Below are 18749 nucleotides of genomic sequence, written 5' to 3'. Positions count from 1 at the left end.
CAATAAACTTATCCATTCCCATGAATGGATAAGTTTATTGGAAATTTGTACCATCATTTTGATTAATTAACATATTAAATTGTGTTTGAAAAATAGTTTAATAGTCTTAGTCATGGTCATGAACTTATTTTTAAATTTAGCTAGTGATTTTATAAATTACGACTTATTATTTGTGCCACTATTGTATCAGTTTTTTGGCTTGAATATCGTGTAAGTAATAGTGCAGTGGAATAGTTGGGTTCAGTTATGATAAATAAGTAACAAGGTTCTAATCACTTGGTAGGCATATACATATATATATATATTTTTTTTTTTTGTTTTAACTAAGAAATTTTTCTTTTTAGAAAGGATATAACTAATTTAAAACTGCAATCATAATGGTATATCATAATACTATTTTCATTATGTAGCACGGAACGGAAAATAAAATAACGAGTTGTAGTTAAACTAGATTTAATGTTAAATACATACAATAAACAGTAAATACATAAAGCCCCAAAGCTTTTGTATTACTGGTTACTATATGTATCTACATAATCTGTTTTTACTGTTTATCGTATATATTTAACATTAAACCTAGTTTAACTGCAACTCGTTATTTTACTTTCCATTCCGCTCTGTGCTACATAATGAAAATAGTATAATGAATCCAGAGCATATATGCCTTTTTACCTATACCATAATGTATATTTTGAACTTGATAGTAAGATATGAAGACTTGATAGTGTATTAATTTTCATTGTTCATCAATTATTAATTTTCATTGTTCATCAATTGAATTGTATTTAATTGGAAGTCATGCCCCATACTAGAGCAGCGAAGCAACGGACACAAAGTAATGGGAGTGCTGTGGCCAAGGGGAGAACCAAAGTGGCAATTCTCTTACGAATCACAGTCTAACAAAATGTGCAACTTGTGCAATGTTTGTGGATCTCTCTCTGGAACAGGACAAGATACAGTCAAGGGGGGATGTCTTTGTGTGACTTCAGTGCAGAAAGTGTGAAGAAATTAGGCACCAACTCAGAGTTCTGATGGGTGTTTATGAGAGTTTGAAGAGTAGGGTAGATGCCCTCAAAGGAATTAAAATGTGGGGGGTCTAGCAAGCTCTCATCTGCCCAGCCCAATGCCAGACCTCACACTTGTGCATCAGGCATTGCAGCTGCAAATCTCCAAGGCAGAATGCATTATGCCCACAGGAATTAGTTATTCTTGGTAATTCTATTGTCAAGGAAATGGGAAATATGTTGTACAAGAAGGATAACTGGAATAGGATCACGGTATGTCTGCGAGCAAAAGTAGATGACATAGAGCAGATATCATCTTTTAAGGGTACAAAAGGTGATATTATTGTACACGTTGGCACCAATGATATTAAGAGTAGGAGATCAGAGGATTTATTAACAAGTACAGGGCAATGTTGGGAAAAAGTCACTAGTTAGGATTGAATTTGAAAGTGTCTGCAATTCTGCCCAGACACAATAGGAGGAAGTACATGTTGAGAGCCTTGTCAATCAGTTAGACCCTGGAGAGAATATGTAAGGCTCATGTGGTAGAATTTTTTCGCAGCATGGTCTGTGTGCTTGTTAACAGTAGAGATGAGACTGTTTTTACAGGAATGGGATACACAAATAGAAGGGGTGCAAGAGTATTTGCTGATAGTATCGAGGCAGTGATAAGTGGATCTGAAAACTGCCAGCTTGGGGGGGGGGGGTGGATACACAGACTGATAGATTAACTAGAGCCACAGGCAGTGGTGACAGTGATTCTTGCACTGCTTGATTGGAAAATGCAGCTTCCCGAAAAACAAGGTGTCGGGAATTTCGGCCCCTGCTGTGGGTCATCATGGAAGAACTGAATACATGGACTGTGTAAGTGTAACTAAGAATAAGAACATGTGCATGTATACTGTTATGTACCCTAATGCTAGGAGCATTGTAAATAAACTTGATGTATTTGAAGTACTGAGGAAGTCATTACCGGAAAACATTGTAGGGATAGTAGAAACATGGTGTTACTCAGCTATAAGCGATGCTGAATTTGAATATGGGAGTACATTGTATACAGGAAGGATAGACAGGACAGGAAGGGTTAAACTCTTAGTTCAGAAGCATATTAAATCTAAGGCAATTCATCCAGTTGACATGGGTGACCAGTGCGTGCAATGTTGAGTCAGTTTGGTGTGATATAAGCACTGGTAGACCGGGGTTCGAGCCCGTCACCACCAAATACGGAGGATGCGGAAAGGTCAAGGGAATGACCACCGCATATTCCCGGAGCAATATGGCCTTAGTTGCTAATGCTTCTAAAAACCAAATAACAAATAACATAAGCACTGGGAAAACAAAATTGAGAGTAGGAGTATGTTATAAGCCTAATGACTATGATGAGTATACAAATCAGATTGGTCCACTGGATATTGATGGTTCAACAGTTGAGGATCCTGCTCAGGTGGCTAACAATCTAAATGAGTATTTTGCATCTACATTCACGCATGAGGAGTTATTCAGGAAGGAGAATGATGTAGGTAAAGTAAACATTGGCAGTGAGCTGGATGATTTTGTAATAACTAAGAGGAAAGTGGAGGAGAGATTGTTGAGGATAAACATAAAAAAGGCACCTGGGGTGGATGGGATCTATCCAGTTATATTAAAGGAGGCAGCAAAGGAAGTAAGCAAACCCCTAGCCATAATTATGAGAGCTTCTTTGGACTCAGGGGAGGTACCCAGGAGATGTGCAAATGTAACCCCAATTCACAAAGGAGGATCAAAGGCTGACACAAGTAATTATAGACCTGTTAGTTTAACTTCTGTTCCAGGTAAGTTAATGGAGGCACTGGTTAAAGAAGCACTGCAGGATCATCTAGACAAGAATTCAGTTATAGCTCAGATGCAGCATGGTTTTGTTAAGGGCAGGTCTTGCCTCATCAATTTGATTGGATACTATGATGCAATCACAAAAGAACTGGATGCAGGGAATAACTTTGATATTATATATTTGGATCTTAGAAAGGCTTTTGATACTGTTGCACATGGAAGACTGCTGCACAAATTGGAGCAGTGTGGCATTGGAGGCAAATTGCTGCTATGGATAAGGGGATGGTTGAGTGGCAGAAGACAGAGAGTGGTAATCAATAGACACTGCTCAACGTGGACTAATGTTATTAGTGGAGTTCCTCAGGGTTCAGTGTTGGGTCCGTTGGTGTTTTCGGTGTTTATGAATGATATTGATGATGGGATATCAAGTTTAATGTCCAAGTTTGCAGATGATACAAAGGTTGGCAGGGTTGTTAAGGACACTACTGACGCTATGCTGCTGCAACAGGATCTGGAAAGGTTGAACAGATGGGCTGAGAGGTGGCAAATGAAGTTTAACATTGACAAATGTAAAGTACTACATGTGGGAAACAGTAACCCCAGAGCAACGTATCAACTCTGCGGTACTACACTGACAGTGGTGGAGAATGAAAAGGACCTGGGGGTAATTGTGCAGGCAGATATGAAGTTCTCTGAGCAGTGCAGACGAGCTGCAAGGGTAGCTCATGGTGTCTTGTCAATGATATACAGGAATTTTTCTAGCAGGGATAAGGAGGTGATTATTCCCTTGTATAAGGCAATGGTTAGGCCACATCTTGAGTACTGTATACAGGTCTGGAGGCCTCATTTCAAGAAGGATGTAGAGCTGCTGGAACGGGTACAGAGAAGAGCAACAAGATTAGTGAATGGAACAAAGGGTTGCTCTTACGAAGAAAGGCTTAAGTTTTGCAAATTACAGAGTCTGGAGACTAGGCACCGGCGAGGTGATCTGATAGAGGTGTATAAGGCTTTGAATGGTTTAAGCATGCTCAATGCCAATGGGATTCTTCATCTTGCTCAGAATAATCACCTCAGAGGGCATAAATTCAAATTGAGGAAGGACGGATGTCGGATAGATGTGCGGAAATTTGCCTTTGGCCAGCGGGTGGTTGGTTGGTGGAACCGACTTCCATCACTTGTTGTTGAAGTTGATAGCCTAAACAAATTTAAGGCTCAACTGGACAGGTATTTCGAACGAACGGAGGGGTGAAATGGGAGTGGGGTTTTTTTTTTTTTTTTTTTGGCTGATGCTGAATAAGCTTGCTTTCTTGCATCATATGCCTCTACTAATGCTAATGCTAAAATAGCTATACAGGAAAATAGTGGATCAACAAATCAGAATATCTTATAATGACAAATTTTAACTTTCCAGATGTTGACTGGAATTTGTGGGTTGGTCACTCACAAACTAGCAAAACTTTTTTAGATTTCTTGGGTGACTGTTTTGTACAGCAAGCAGCATGTTAGATAGACAACAAGAGGATGCAATACTTGTGATCTGTTTATAAGCAGTGATTCTATATGCATTAGGAATATGCAGGTAAAAGACCCACTGGGTGGCAGCAAGAACAATATACTAATATGGAATTTAATTAAAGACAACTACTGTTAAGGATAAAAGGAAAGGCTTTTGCTTTTATAAGGGTGACTGAAGTGGTCTCAGACAGTTTTTAAATTCTATGCAGTGGGATCAACTGATGATGTTACCAACAGCAAATCTAAATGGGAAGCATTCAAGGCTGAAACCTAAGTGGCAGAGAAGAAAAGTGCATGGGATGCATATAAATTATCAGGTGATTCAGAAGTCTATAGTAGATATAAATTAGTCTGTAATCAAGTCACAAAGGAGATTAGGCAACTAAGACAGATCGAGAAATCTCTAGAAAAGAATGAAAAGAAAAGGAGCAAAGACTTCTGTGCTTATATCAACAGTAGAAGGAAGGGATTGAATCACAATGGGCCACTTGTTGCCACTGGGTTAACTGTTGATGATCCTCCTCAGGTTGCTGACAAATTAGATAGGTATTTTGTATATACATTCTCACCTGAGGAGTTCTTTAGGGGAGGGGAGGGGATGCCAGAAGTTTATCATACTGCAGTGGGGAGCTAAATGACATTGTGATAAATTAAAGTGGAGGAGGAATTGTTGAAGCTGAACATAAAAAAAAAAAGAAAGAAAAAAAAAGAAGCTCCTGGAGCAGATGGGAGCTATTCAATCACATTAAAAGAGGTAAGGAAGATTTTAGCCATAATTATCAAGCATCCTTTGATTTAGCAGAAGTCGCTATGGACTGGAGATGTTTGTATGTATCCCCAATTCATAAAGAGGGATCAAAAGGTGATATGAGTAATTACAGACCTGGTTACTTATTGCTTAACATTCGTTCTAAGGAAATCACTGGTTACAGACATAATACAGGACCGTCTGGACAGGAATGCAATTATATTGTAGTCACTGCATGGATTTTTTAAGGGGCAGTCTAGTCTTAGCCGAGTGGTCAGGAGTGGGAGTGCAGTAGCACATGCTCTTTGAGTAGACCGGGGTTCAAGCCCCTGACTGCTGAATACGGTCGATCTGCCAACCCGCACTGGACCAGCATGGCAGATTATGGTCCGTTTCCCTCAGCATGAATTGTTGAGGAGGCTTCCATCCTGCAGTGGGTTGATAATGGCTGCACTTTACTTTACTTGTCTAACCAATCTGATAGGTTACTATTATGCAGTGACCAAGGAACTGGTTGCTGCATCATAAAAGACTGCTGTACAAACTTGTGCAATGTTGATATTAAGGGCAAGTTACTGCTATGGATAAAGGGATAGTTAAGTTGAAGACAGAGAGTGGTTATCAGTGGGAATCACTTTATGGACTAATGTTATTAGTGGAGTTCCCCAGGGTTCAGTGCTGGGTGTATTGTGTTGTTTTCATTATTTATTAATGATTGTTGTTTTGTGTATGACATTTTCTCTTTTAGATTTAATTTTGCTTTGCTTCTAATTTTGAAAATTTCAGCAATTGAATTATCTTCTCTTGACAAAGTTTTATGTAATTTGCCCAAGTCACTAACCTAAAAATTTGAATACTTTTTGAAGACACCAAAAATATTATGAAAACATGATATTTTTAGTGTCTTACTTGCATTTTCTTTTGTGAAATACAAATAATCTATAATAAAAAGCTATTTTCTGCAGACAAGAAGAATGCAAGAAACATATCACAGGCAATTTACATGTGTGAAATTTACAGTCACATTTACAGTTATCGTCTGATTAATTTGTATCAACCTGAATATTAATGTAACTAACATTACCTTTCAGTGAAATGTTTTCTTTAAATTGTAACAGTTGATAGAAATAAAGGATTTTTTTTTTAATATTGAATTTTTTTATAAAACAGGTTTGTGTAAAGAAGGTCTGTTCTATAATTCTGGAACAGCAACTTTGGTTAAAGATATGAAGAACTCCTTTGATGAACTAGGTGATGCTTCTCTTGAAAATTTAGGAGATGTAATTTCAGCAGGAGAATTACTCAAGTCATTTCTTTTAGAACTTCCAGAACCTCTCATTCCGATATCATTACACTATACATTTTTCACAGAATTGGAAGGTAATTGATGGCCTCTAGTGTTAATAAGATATCTTGATGCTTAAAATTTTTAATAAAGTTTGAAAGACATTTGACATTTATTTTGACAAAACAGACTCTTCAGTGTTCTTACTGAGACTATTGCTATATAATTTTATATTGTTAATTAGCAAAATAACTATGATAAACTCTATTTAAATTCAGTCCTCATGAGTTTAATGGTTGCAATTCCTTTTAGGACAAGTTCTTTTATGTTTTTCATGACTAAGTTCTAGTTAAACGTAGGTGATTGTGTATTTCCATCTCCATCCCAAGAAACTCAGATGTTTATCGTGCAAATACAGGCAAACCAAATTAGAATTTAAAATAAGTACCGAGTCAGCCTTATCCTAAATTTCATTTATTCTAAAACAAACAACATATATTTAAATTCAATTAAATGAGTTTAATTTGACACCAAGCATTAAAGAATTTAGATGTATAGAATAAACTGATTTATTGTTTATGCTACAGGGAATGCTGCACCTCTGTTCTTCAACAGCAATAATATTTAATCTACATATTTGCAAGTTATTAAAATATGTGGCATTCTTTAACTTGCATTCCATAACCTGAATATTGGCAGTGGAATTTAAGGATCGTTTCAACAAATTATTAAAGGGGATGGATAGATGACTTGAGTAGTTTTTTTTTGTCTGATACTGTATATGCTTGCTTCATTGCATCATTTGCCACTACTAAATTAATACCAATTCAGCTTTTACTTCAAAGGTTGATAGGATAGAGTAAAATTTTGGTGTTCTGAAGTGATTTATTCTTATTGTTTACTATTGGTTGGGGTCGGTGTTTCCAAGGAGATATAACACAATTGATCCATTAGCAAAGTAACTGAAAATTCTGGGCCCAGCATGTGATTCAGAAACAGGCCTCTTTGCTCTTTAACAACCATGCAAAGCCAATATAATCTATTTCCCCCCCCCCTCCATTCAGTGGTATACCTGGAAGTATGGTAGTTTTGTCACAGAGTCGATCTTTTTGATAGAGCAGTGCAGGTACTAAGGTCGATGTGGGAGGATTTGTACATAGAGTGGAGAATAACAGAATTAATTTTCAAAATATTTTATTGTTTTGAAGATTTATACAATACACAAAATTCTAATAATGCTGCACACAACAAACTTGTGGATAATTATATTAAAATAATGAAAATTTGTAAATGTTTAGCTCATAATAAATAAAAATATACAATTAGGAAAAAAAATTCAAAACAAAATTTTTCCTTAAATTTTTTAAGATAAAAAATTATCCTAAGATTAAAAAAAAATTAATTTAAGATAAGAAAGAATAAAAGTATTAGTGTCCATAAAAAAGGATCCAAGTCTTGTTTGCTAATGAATTTCAGTGTCTTATTAAGAGGGTTATATTTATCAAGGTTGTTCTAAAAGAAATATGAAAAAAACTTTGAGTTTGTCGAATTTATCTGAAAGGAACATATAAACTGAGAGAGCCTAATCATGAGGCAAGAGATATAGAATGATAATAACTGATGTTTGCAGGATGTTCGACCTTTGGATTTTTTTTTTTTTTTTTGATTCTAGATGGGCGAAAAGAAATGTGTCATTCTTTATGGTTTGAAGTTCTGTAATAATAAATATCTTTATTTTGCAATTAGTAGAAGGGATAAAGAGCCTATAGAACTTGCTAACAATGTCTGTCACACTACATCATCAAGAATTTTATTGTGAAGCTATAAACCAGGTTTTAGAAAAGTAGTAATAATAAATGACATTAGTAAGTTTTGAGGATAATAAGAACAGAAATAATAAAATAGGTTAGAAGTTCTCCAAACTGATATATAGCAGGAGTTAAATCCTGATGCTAAATCCAGATGACAAGGAAGAGTTACAGAAATATTGTACATAGTTCCATTACATTAAATAATGTAATGATTTAATGTAATGAAATGTCTGCTATGTATTCAATAGAATTATAAAGATAATGATTCTCATAGAAGGAATGTTGAACTTTGTGAAACACTCCAGAACAACATGTCTTGTAAGCATATAGATTTCTTCAGTTGGATTTGTATGCAGTTATGGGTTCTTCACTGCAAAGCTGTGAAGGATCCATAGGCTTGTATTTTTCCTACATGTGATACCTTAGCAGTGATTTACATCCATTTGTTGAAGGTGTCATGTTATTTGATAAAAAAAGAAATGTTTGATGGTCTCAGTTTGTTTTTGCCTTTTATGGTGTGTATTTTTGAAGCACCTGTGAATTTTTAGTGCCAAGTGTTCTAGAAATCAGATGTGTTAATGTCATGCGTAAACATGTTTGCTGTCACAACAAAACACAGAATGAAGGTCTTACCTTTAGCTAAAGATCTGGATTGTGTTATAATTTAGCAAGATTACCAACTGTATATGTTTTTGGTGGTGAATAATATTTATAGGCTGCCTGTCTGAGTTAATCACTAAGCTAAGGAGGTTTTTTGTATCTGTATACAATCTCTTTAGGGCAGTCTGTGTAACTGAACCCAGATTTCTATGCCTTATGACAGTTGGGTAGATGATTTTGTTCACATGTTGTTTTGCTTCCCATTAGAGAGGCCATATCTTAGTATGTGATGCCTCAACTTGCTGGGGGAAACTGTAAGTAATGCTTTATGTACCTGAGATCAAGGTACATAAAGATGTAGGAATTATCTTTGATCAGAACAAAGACACGCCTCCGTAGCCAGATGGGCAGGAGCAGCAGTGCGTAGCACATGCTTCTTGATTATACCGAGGTTCGAGCCCGTGACCACCAAATACAGAGGATGCGGAAAGGTCAGGGAATGACCACCACATATCCCTGGAGCGATATGGCCTTAGTTGCTAATGCTCCTTAAAAAAAAAAAAAAAAAAAAAAAAAAAAGAGCAAAGACACACTTTGATGGTGCCTACATTCACTTCAGTTGTGAAAGATGTTTGCTTACATGCTCCGTGGCTATCTTATGGTTGTCTGATCCTGACAAAGATGTAGATACTTTACTTCTCTTTGAATCAGATTTTTAAAGTTATTTTTGAAGTTCTGAATTTGGGGAAATGCATTCACTAGTTAAAATGCAGAATCACATGGTAAATAGTAATTTAGCAATCATCGGTCCTGGATTTGGGAGAGGGTGGGATCATACGAAGAATCTCTTTCAAGTAACTTGAGGAGATAGGTGTCATTTGCAATTAGCTGAAACCATAAGATGTTGGAAGTTGTCTGATAGATGGTCCAAAGATCTGAAAAATATTGGTTGGCTAGGATGGGAAGGATGTTAATGGCATTTCTAAGTTCCTTAATAGAATTGGAAACAATTTTTGGCCTCTCGGGTTGTCATACATTATCTCGAGTACATTTAATAGTAGTTATCCTGAAAAAAAAATGTACCAGTGATCCCTCTGGGTTAAGGGGGCAGTGGAAACCATTGGAATATTTTCTATACAGTGATTTCCTTTGTTAGCATTATTTAAAGTCGCCTTTGCTCTGTTGAAGAGTGTTTGATCTTTTAAAAATGCTATATTGACTGAGGAGTTCCATATGGATTTGCGTTTTTGTTTTGCATGGGATGGCAGGCTAAGGTGAAGTTTGCCAAGCCTTCATTTATTTTATTTCATTTTTTTTTTTTTTTTTTTTTTTTTTTTGAGATACTGAAGTGCATTTGAATTAGGGTATGACATCCACAGGTATTGAAAAAATTTATTATTTATGACACATAACTCAAGTTTTTTGAACCAGGTGATAAAAGTCAGGAATAATGACACTGAAGTGGTATTTAAGCAGACTTTAGTATGATTATTCCTGATGCTATATCGAGCAGTGAAATCTATGTATAAGCATGATTCAAGTTGCTTAAGGAAATCAGGACAACAGTCATTCTAGTGGTGAGGGGAGTTTTCACTTTTTCTTAACATTTTCCTGAGATACTCTAAGATGACATAGGATTTCAAATAATTAAATATGGCATGGGGTCATTTAACTGTGCAGTTTTGCACAGTTCCTGATGTATTGTTCCAAGTTTGCAGTTAGCATTAGCATTAGTAGAGGCATTTGATGCAAGAAAGCAAGCTTATGCAGCATCAGCCAAAAAAAAAAAATAAATAAATAAAAATAAATAAAAAATAACCACTTCCAATTTGAGGACTTTTCACCCCTCTGTTCGTTCGAAATACCTGTCCAGCTGAGCCTTAAACTTATTTAGGCTATCAACTTCCACAACAAGGGATGGAAGTCTATTCCACCAACCAACCACCCGCTGGCTAAAGGCAAATTTCCCCACGTCTACATCTGTCTTTCCTCAATTTGAATTTATGCCCTCTCAGGTGATTATTCTGAGCAAGAGGAAGAATCCCATCAGCATTGAGCATGCTCAAACCATTCAACACCTCTATCAGATCACCTCGCCGGTGCCTAGTCTCCAGACACTGTAATTTGCAAAACGTAAGAGCACCCCTTTGTTCCATTCACTAATCTTGTTGCCCTTCTCTGTACTCGTTCCAGCATCTCTACATCCTTCTTGAAATGAGGTCCACACCTGTATACAGTACTCTAGGTGCGGTTTGACCATTGTCTTGTACAAGGGAATAATCACCTCCTTGTCCCTGCTAGAAAAATTCCTATATATCATCGACAATACACCATGAGCTACTCTTGCAGCCCGTCTGCACTGCTCAGAAAACTTCATATCTGCCTGCACAACCACCCCCAGGTCCCTTTCATTCTCTACCACTGTCAGTGTAGTACCACAGAGTTGATACGTTGCTCTGGGGCTAAAAAATAAATCAGTTCCTGATTTATTTTTTAGCTATCATTGAGCAATTGAGATTACCAGGCTCTTGATTAGACAGAAGATACTGTCAAATTAAACAGTAAAGATAGAAAAAAGCAATATACTTCATTTGGTATGATAAGAGGTAACTGTAAAATCATATTGATTTTTACTTTCCATGGGATGTTAGTTGTATACACATTTTTCTTCATCAAAGTGCTTAAAGTGATATGATAGCTTAACAGTAATAATAAAATTTAAAGTTTAGTACATTCAACCAGCTGGAAGACCTCAGAACAGAGACCAGAAGAGCCTTTACACTTGAGAAAGGATAACAAAACAGGATTGAAAATAATTTTTATGATTAATAACAAAGTTTACAGAAAACATTATTCGTAATTTAGTGAATTATGTTAAACATAACATATTTCACATAATAAAGTGAATAAATACTGATTTATTTACTTTATTTGAATAAATATGTTTCCATTGGTTATATAACCACTGGTATACATCAGAAGTGTCCAACCTATGAGCTGCATGTGACCTATTCCTTCACAGTAAGCAGCTCATGGTCATGTACACAGCTCTAAGTGTTGTGCATCCTCTGAGTTTAAAACTAGATTTCAAAAATTATAATTTCAGCTTGAAAATATCTGTTTATAGTGATAGTCAATTTTTCTGTCTTTCTTATGATGTTTTATCTCTCATTCACTATTTACAGTGCTATTATTATCATGTAATAATTGTTATACAGTAAATGTCTGAAAATATGGATGCCAGAAATCCGGACTTTTCGAAAACTCACAAACTTTATAAATTTAGCAGACTTTTGTGTGTGAGCACCACAGATGCCTAGCGACAACAAGTGAGCTCACGATCACCATTTTGAACGAGCAATTCAAACTGTGGCAACGCTATAATTTTTGTCCTACTCTTTCCATTTACCATACATATATAGCATACGTGTTTACAAGCCCATAATAATGGCTCCTAAAATAAATAAACTTCATGGTGTGAAGAGAAAGAAGAACACTGAAATTGAGTGCCAAACTTGAAATAATTAAGAAATTAGAAAGTGGTGTGAGCAGTGCTGTTCTAATGGAAATGTACAACATCGGAAAGTCTACAATTTACGATATAAAAAAGGCAAAGAATAAAATTCTAGAATTCACAGCCTTGTCTGAGCCTTACAATAAAATTGCTGAGAAAAAAAAGTTTACATCGGACAAAATTAGATAATCTCAGTAAAGTGTTGTACGAATGGTTTTTGGTAAAATGATCAGTAGGTATGGTAATTTCTGGGCTGATGCTTATTGCCAGTGCAAGGTCTTTTAAGGAGCAAATGAACATTGAATCAGAGTGCACATTTAGTGATGGATAGCTTAGGAATTTCAAGACTCGTCATGGTATTAGACAGTTAGATATTACTGGAGAAAGATAATCAGCTGATACTCAAGCGGCAACAGAATATAGTCCGACATTTGAAAAAATTGTATATGACTATGATCTTACAGCTGATCAAATTAATAATACTGATGAAACAGCGATTTACTGGAAGTGATTGGCCACTTTGACTGGAAACCAATAACGAAATGCAACAGGGTTTAAGCTTAATAAGGAAAGACTAACCATTGTTATGTGTGCTAATGCTTCAGGTCAGCATAAAATTAAGCTTTTGGCAATTGGCAAATTTCAGTGCCCACAGGCCTTTAAAGGAATTGTACACTTACTTGTGACCTATAAATCCCAAAAGAATGCTTGGATGGATAAAGATGTATTTCTCGATTGGTTTGTTCATGATTTTGTTCCATCAGTTCATCAGAACTTGAGAACGTTGAAGAAGCCTGCAAATGCAAAGTGCCTGCTACTTCTCGACAACTGTAGGGCCCACCTGCATGAATCAAAATTAGTGTCTGATTGCGGGAATATTTTTGCATGTTACTTGCCACAAAATGTAACACAATTAATTCAACCCATGGAGCAAGGAGTCATTAGGAACTTTAAATGTTACAAAAAAAATTATTTTATGACGAAAATGATGCATAAGAATGTCGACCCTTCAGAATTTCAACACAGTTTTACTATCAAAGAGGCAACATTTTCACTCGTGACTGCATGGAATGCAGTCAAGTCTGTTAACTCTTTTAAGAGTGTGGCGACAGTTATGGCTGAACGTGATGTTTGCAGATCTACAATCTGATGAAATTGAAGATTTTGAAGGATTTCACATAAAGCTGAAGGCATCTGAAGTGAAAGAACTGATGGAAACTGTTAAATTATGTATGGAAAACAACCCTCTATGTAAACTTAATGATGATGACATAGAAGAGTGGATATGTATTGAAGATAATGCTGAAGTTGCAGCAACTTTCACTGATCAAGAAATTATTCAAAGCATTTTAACTCTTGATAAGATAGAAGAGAATTATTCAGAAGAATATGGTGAAGAAAACGACAAAGTTGAAGAAGAAAAGATATCTTGGGCTACTTCAGAAAAGTCCATTGAAACAGTTATTAAATTTATCGAACAGAACCACAGCTTCAGTTTTCAAGACGTCATGCCTATGCACATGGTGCATAATAATTTTATCACAAAGAAATTACAAAGTCGTAAACAAGATGATTTACGAAAGTATTTATAGAAAGCAATAGATGCGTCAGGGGCGCCTCCGTAGCCAGGTGGGCAGGAGCAGTAGTGCGTAACACACGCTTCTTGATTAGATCGGGGTTCGAGCCCGTGACCACCAAATGCAGAGGATGTGGAAAGGTCAGGGAATGACCACCGCATATGCCCAGAGCAATATGGCCTTAGTTGCTAATGCTCCTAAAAAAAAAAAGCCAAATAAATAATAATAAGATGCGTCAAGCAGTGCAGCAGATAGAGTAGAAACTGAAAATGTCCCATCCACAAGCAGTGCAACAGACACAACAGAAATCACGGAAAAGAACGAATAAATATTTGTTTGTTTTTCAAACTTTGTATTTTTTATAAAAATGTTTCGTTAAAAAACTAAAAACAAATAATTTATGTAAAATATGTATCTTCTGCTTTCAATTATATATACTGTTTTTCTTTATTTTTCTTTTACATTGTTCATTTTTAAACACTATTTCAAGCATTACACGCTCTTTTTTTTTTTTTTTTTTTGTGGTAAAAATTTTTGTTTACATCTTAAAAGAACATCTTAAACATCTTACATCTCAAAGGAACTAGTTATTGTTGGTGACTCTATTGTCAGGGAGATGGGGAATATACTATGCAAAAAGGATAGGTGGAACAGGACCAGGGTATGTCTGCCAGGGGCAAAAGTTGACGTTGTAGAGCAGAGCAGATATCATCTTTTAAGGGCATAAAAGGTGATGTTGTCGTACACATTGGAACTAATGACATAAAGAGTAAGAGATCTGCAGATTTACTCAACAAGTACAGGTCAATGATGAAAAAAAGTCGTGAGTTAGGGTTGAATATGAAAGTTTCTGCAATTCTGCCCAGACACGATAGGAGGGAGTATATGATGAGAGAGCCTTGTCGATTAAATCGGCCCTGGAGAGATTGTGCAAGGCTCAAAGGATAGAAGGATAGAACTTTTTTTCAGCCTGGTCTGTGCTTGTTGACAGGAGAGACTGCTTCTACAGGGATGGGGTACACTTAAATAGAAAGGGTGCAAGAATATTTGCTGATGCTATCGAGGCAGAGTTAGGTAGGTCGGAAAACTGCTAGCTTGGGGAAAATACACAGACTAAAAGTTTAACAGTGGCTGCAGGCAGAGGCAAAAGTGATTCTTGCACTTCTTCTATTAGAATGAGCAGCAGCCTGGAAAGCAAGGTAATGGAGATTTCCAGGACTGCTGGGAGTCATAGTGGAACGAGTAAATACATGGGCTGTGTTAGGGTAACTAAGAGTAGGAACAGGTGCGTGTATACTTGCATGTACACCAATGCCGGGAGTATAGTTAATAAATTTGATGAGCTTGAAGTGCTAGTCAAGACATCAAAGGCATATACTGTTGGGATATCAGAGATGTGGTGTCACACAGATATAAACAGTGCAGAATTGTAATTTGGGGAGTACAATGTGTACAGAAAGGATAGACAGGACAGAAAAGGAGGAGGGTTATGCTATTAGTTAAGAAACACATCAAATCTAAAGAAGTGCATCCAATTGATGTTGAGTCTGTTTGGTGTGACGTAAGCACTGGGAAAGGAAAAATTAGAGTAGGTGTGTGTAATAGAGGTAATGAATCTAATGAGTATAATGAGAAATTGTGCAGAGAAATAGAGTGGGACAGTAAATCAGAATGTCTTATAATGGGGTATTTTAACTTTCCAGATATTGTCTGGAAATTGTGGGTTGGTCACTCGCACACTAGCAGGACTAGCGTAAATTTATTGGATGACTGTTTTCTACAGCAGCATATTCGAGAGGCAACCAGAAGGAGTAATACTCTTGATCTGATTATCAGCAGTGATTATTCATGCATTAAGAATTTGCAGATAAAGGGACCACTGAGTGACAGTGATTACAATTTACTGATGTGGGAATTACTTAGAAGATGTAACTACCATCAAGGCTAAAGGGAAGGGCTTTTTTCTTTTGTAAAGGTGATTACAGGTGTCTCAGACAGTTTTTAAATTCTGTACAGTGGGATCAACTGATGATATTACCAATGTTGAATTCTAAATGGGAAGCATTCAGGGACTTAATTTTGGAGGCTACTAGGCTTTTCATTCCAACTAAGAAATACTGTTCAAGGTTTAGGCCTAAATGGATGTCAGATGAATTAATGAGGCTCGTGGCAGAGAAGAATAATGTATGGGATGCATATTAAGTATCAGGTGACACAGAAGCCTGTGGCAGATATAAACTAGTCTGTAATCAAGTCACAAAGGAGGTTAGGCAGGCGAAGGCAGATTACGAGAAACCTTTGGCAAAGGATGCAAATAAAAACAGCAAAACGTTCTTTACTTATGTAAACTAGAAGGAAAAGGATGAATTGGATTGGACCACTTAACATAGATGGGTTGACTATTGATGATTATGCTCAGGTAGCTGATAAACTGAAAGAGTATTTTGCATCTACATTCACACATGAGTTATTCAATGAGGGGAGTACCAGAAGTTTATCAAACTCTAACAGGGAGCTAAGTGATTTTGAAATAACTGAGAGAAAAGTGCAGGAGAAATTGTTGAAGTTAAACATAAAACAGGCACCTGGGGTGGATGGGATCTCCAGTTATATTAAAGGCAGCAGAGGAAGTAAGTAAACCCTTAGCCATAATTATGAGAACTTCCTTGGACTCAGGGGAAGTCCCCATGGACTGGAGGTGTGCAAATGTATCACTAATTCACAAAGGGGGTTCAAAAGGTGACACAAGTAACTAAAGACCTGTTAGTTTAACTTGTGTTCTGGAAAAATAATGAAATTACCGGTTAAAGAAGCATTGCAGGATTATCTAGACAAGAATGCAGTAATAGAAAAGACACAGCATGGGTTTGTTAAAGGGAGGTGTTGTCTGACCAATTTGATTGGATACTGTGATGTCGTCGCAAAGGAACTGAATGCCAAAAATAATTTTGATATCATATACTTGGATTTCAGGAAAGCTTTTTGATACTGTTGCAAATGGAAGACTGCTGTACAAATTGGAGAGGTATGGCATTATGGGTAAGTTTCTACCATTGATAAAAGGATGGTTGAGTGGGAGACAACAGAGTGTGGTAATCAGTGGATGCTGCTTTTCGTGGACAAATGTTATTAGTGTAGTTCCCCATGGTTCGGTGTAATGCCCATTGTTGTTTTGTATATTTATCAATGATATGGATGAAGGTTTATCAGGTTTATTGTCCAAGTTTGCAGATGATACAAAGGTTGGCAGGGTTGTTAACAACAATAAAGACAGTAAGCTACTCCAACTGGACCTAGATAAGTTGCGCAAATGGGCTGAGAAGTGGCAACTGAAGTTTAACATTGACAAATGCAAAGTACTGCATATGGGTAGCAACAACCAAAGAGAAACCTACCAACTGTGTGGTACTACACTCAGGGAAGACCTGGGGGTAATTGTGCAGTCAAATATGATTACTGAGCAGTGCAGATTGGCTGCCATGGCAGGTCATGGAGTGTTGTCAATGATATATAGGAATTTTGCTAGCATGGACAGGGAGGTGATTATCCTGTTATACAAGGCAATGGTCAGGCCACACCTAGAGTACTGTGTACAGGTCTGGAGCCCTCATTTTAGGGAAGATGTAGAGTTGCTAGAACGAATACAAAGAAGGGCAACAAGATTAGTGAGGGGAACAAAGGGGTGCTCTTACGAAGAAAGGCTTGAGTTTTATAAATTGCAGCTCCTGAAGAGTAGGCACCTGTGAGGTGATCTGATTTAGGTGTATAAGGCTTTGAATGGGTTGAGCAAGAATGCTGATGGGATTCTTCCTCTTGCTCAGATTAAGAACCGAGGGGGCACAGTTTCAAATTGAGGAAAGACGGTTGTAGAATAATTTTGGGAATTTGCCTTTAGCCAGTGGGTAGTTGATTGGTGGAACAGACTTCCATCTTTTTTTGTGGAAGTTGATATCCTAAGTAAATTTAAGGCTGAGCTGGACAGGCATTTGTAACGAATGGATGGGTGAAAAGGGGGAGTTTTTTTTTTTTTTTTTTGGCTGATGCTGCATAAGCTTGCTTTCTTGCATCATTAAAACATCGTTTTTCTTTAAAACTGCTCATTTCGGTAAAGGAAGCATGCTCTATATGCTAATGAAAAAACTGTTCAAATTTACCTGGTCATCTCTTTTTTATTCAGTCTTAAATTTTAATTTTAAAAGTACTGCCTGAAAATCTGGATCGACCCAGTCCCCGAGCTGTCCGGATTTTCCGACTTTTACTGTATTTTCATTAAACTGTAAATATAAATTTATAACAAAAATAAAATTTTATTTGGAAAAATGCCTAATTAGTGGTAAGAACTATTCTTGTGGTTTGCTGGCCATGAGGGTGCCTCCGTAGCCAGGTGGGCAGGAGCAGCAGTGCATAGCACATGCTTCTTGATTAGACCGGGGTTCGAGTCTGTGACCACCAAATACGGAGGATGCGGAAAGGTCAGGGAATTACCACCACATATCCCTAGAGCAATATGGCCTCAGTTGCTAATACTCCCAAATAACAACAACAGCTGGCCAAGAGAACACGTTGAGCCATGACCTTCAGCATGGAAATTTAAATGGAAATTTAATTAGGCAACCATAGAATGGAAGGTGCACTTTCCTTTCTTAAAAAATTTTTTTATACCCCATAGCTTAGTTTTAAACCCATAATTCCTGTAAGTCATTAGAATCTTATAACCACTATGTATGTGGTAAAACTCTCCACCACCAGCTAAGCGGATTACTATGCGGTGAGTGCTGAAAATTAAGCTAAGCTATACATACAATCTAGTTATTACATTACAGCACATAAGGACTCCTTAAAAAATCAAGAGCTTAGAACTTAATGTAAGCCTTAGCATTCCAGTT

At 36.8% G+C, this 18749-nt stretch overlaps 1 protein-coding gene across 9 annotated transcripts in view; it reads left to right on the top strand.

Annotated features, from left to right (window-relative positions):
- Nucleotides 1-18749, top strand: part of LOC150083755 (protein FAM13A-like) — a 423536-nt gene that overhangs the window by 185185 nt on the left and 219602 nt on the right. For all 9 annotated transcript variants that reach the window (XM_090378200.1, XM_090378193.1, XM_090378197.1 and 6 more), the window contains one exon: nucleotides 6247-6456. In XM_090378200.1, the coding sequence (XP_090234326.1) occupies nucleotides 6247-6456 (210 nt within the window). The remainder of the gene's footprint in view (nucleotides 1-6246; nucleotides 6457-18749) is intronic.

Source organism: Mastigoproctus giganteus, chromosome 7 (assembly GCF_048544385.1).
Source record: "Mastigoproctus giganteus isolate SK-2022 chromosome 7, ASM4854438v1, whole genome shotgun sequence".
In the NCBI taxonomy this organism is placed as follows: Eukaryota; Metazoa; Arthropoda; class Arachnida; order Uropygi; family Thelyphonidae; genus Mastigoproctus; species Mastigoproctus giganteus.
Note: the sequence above shows the minus strand (reverse complement) of the source record. Positions and strands in the feature narration are given on the sequence as shown.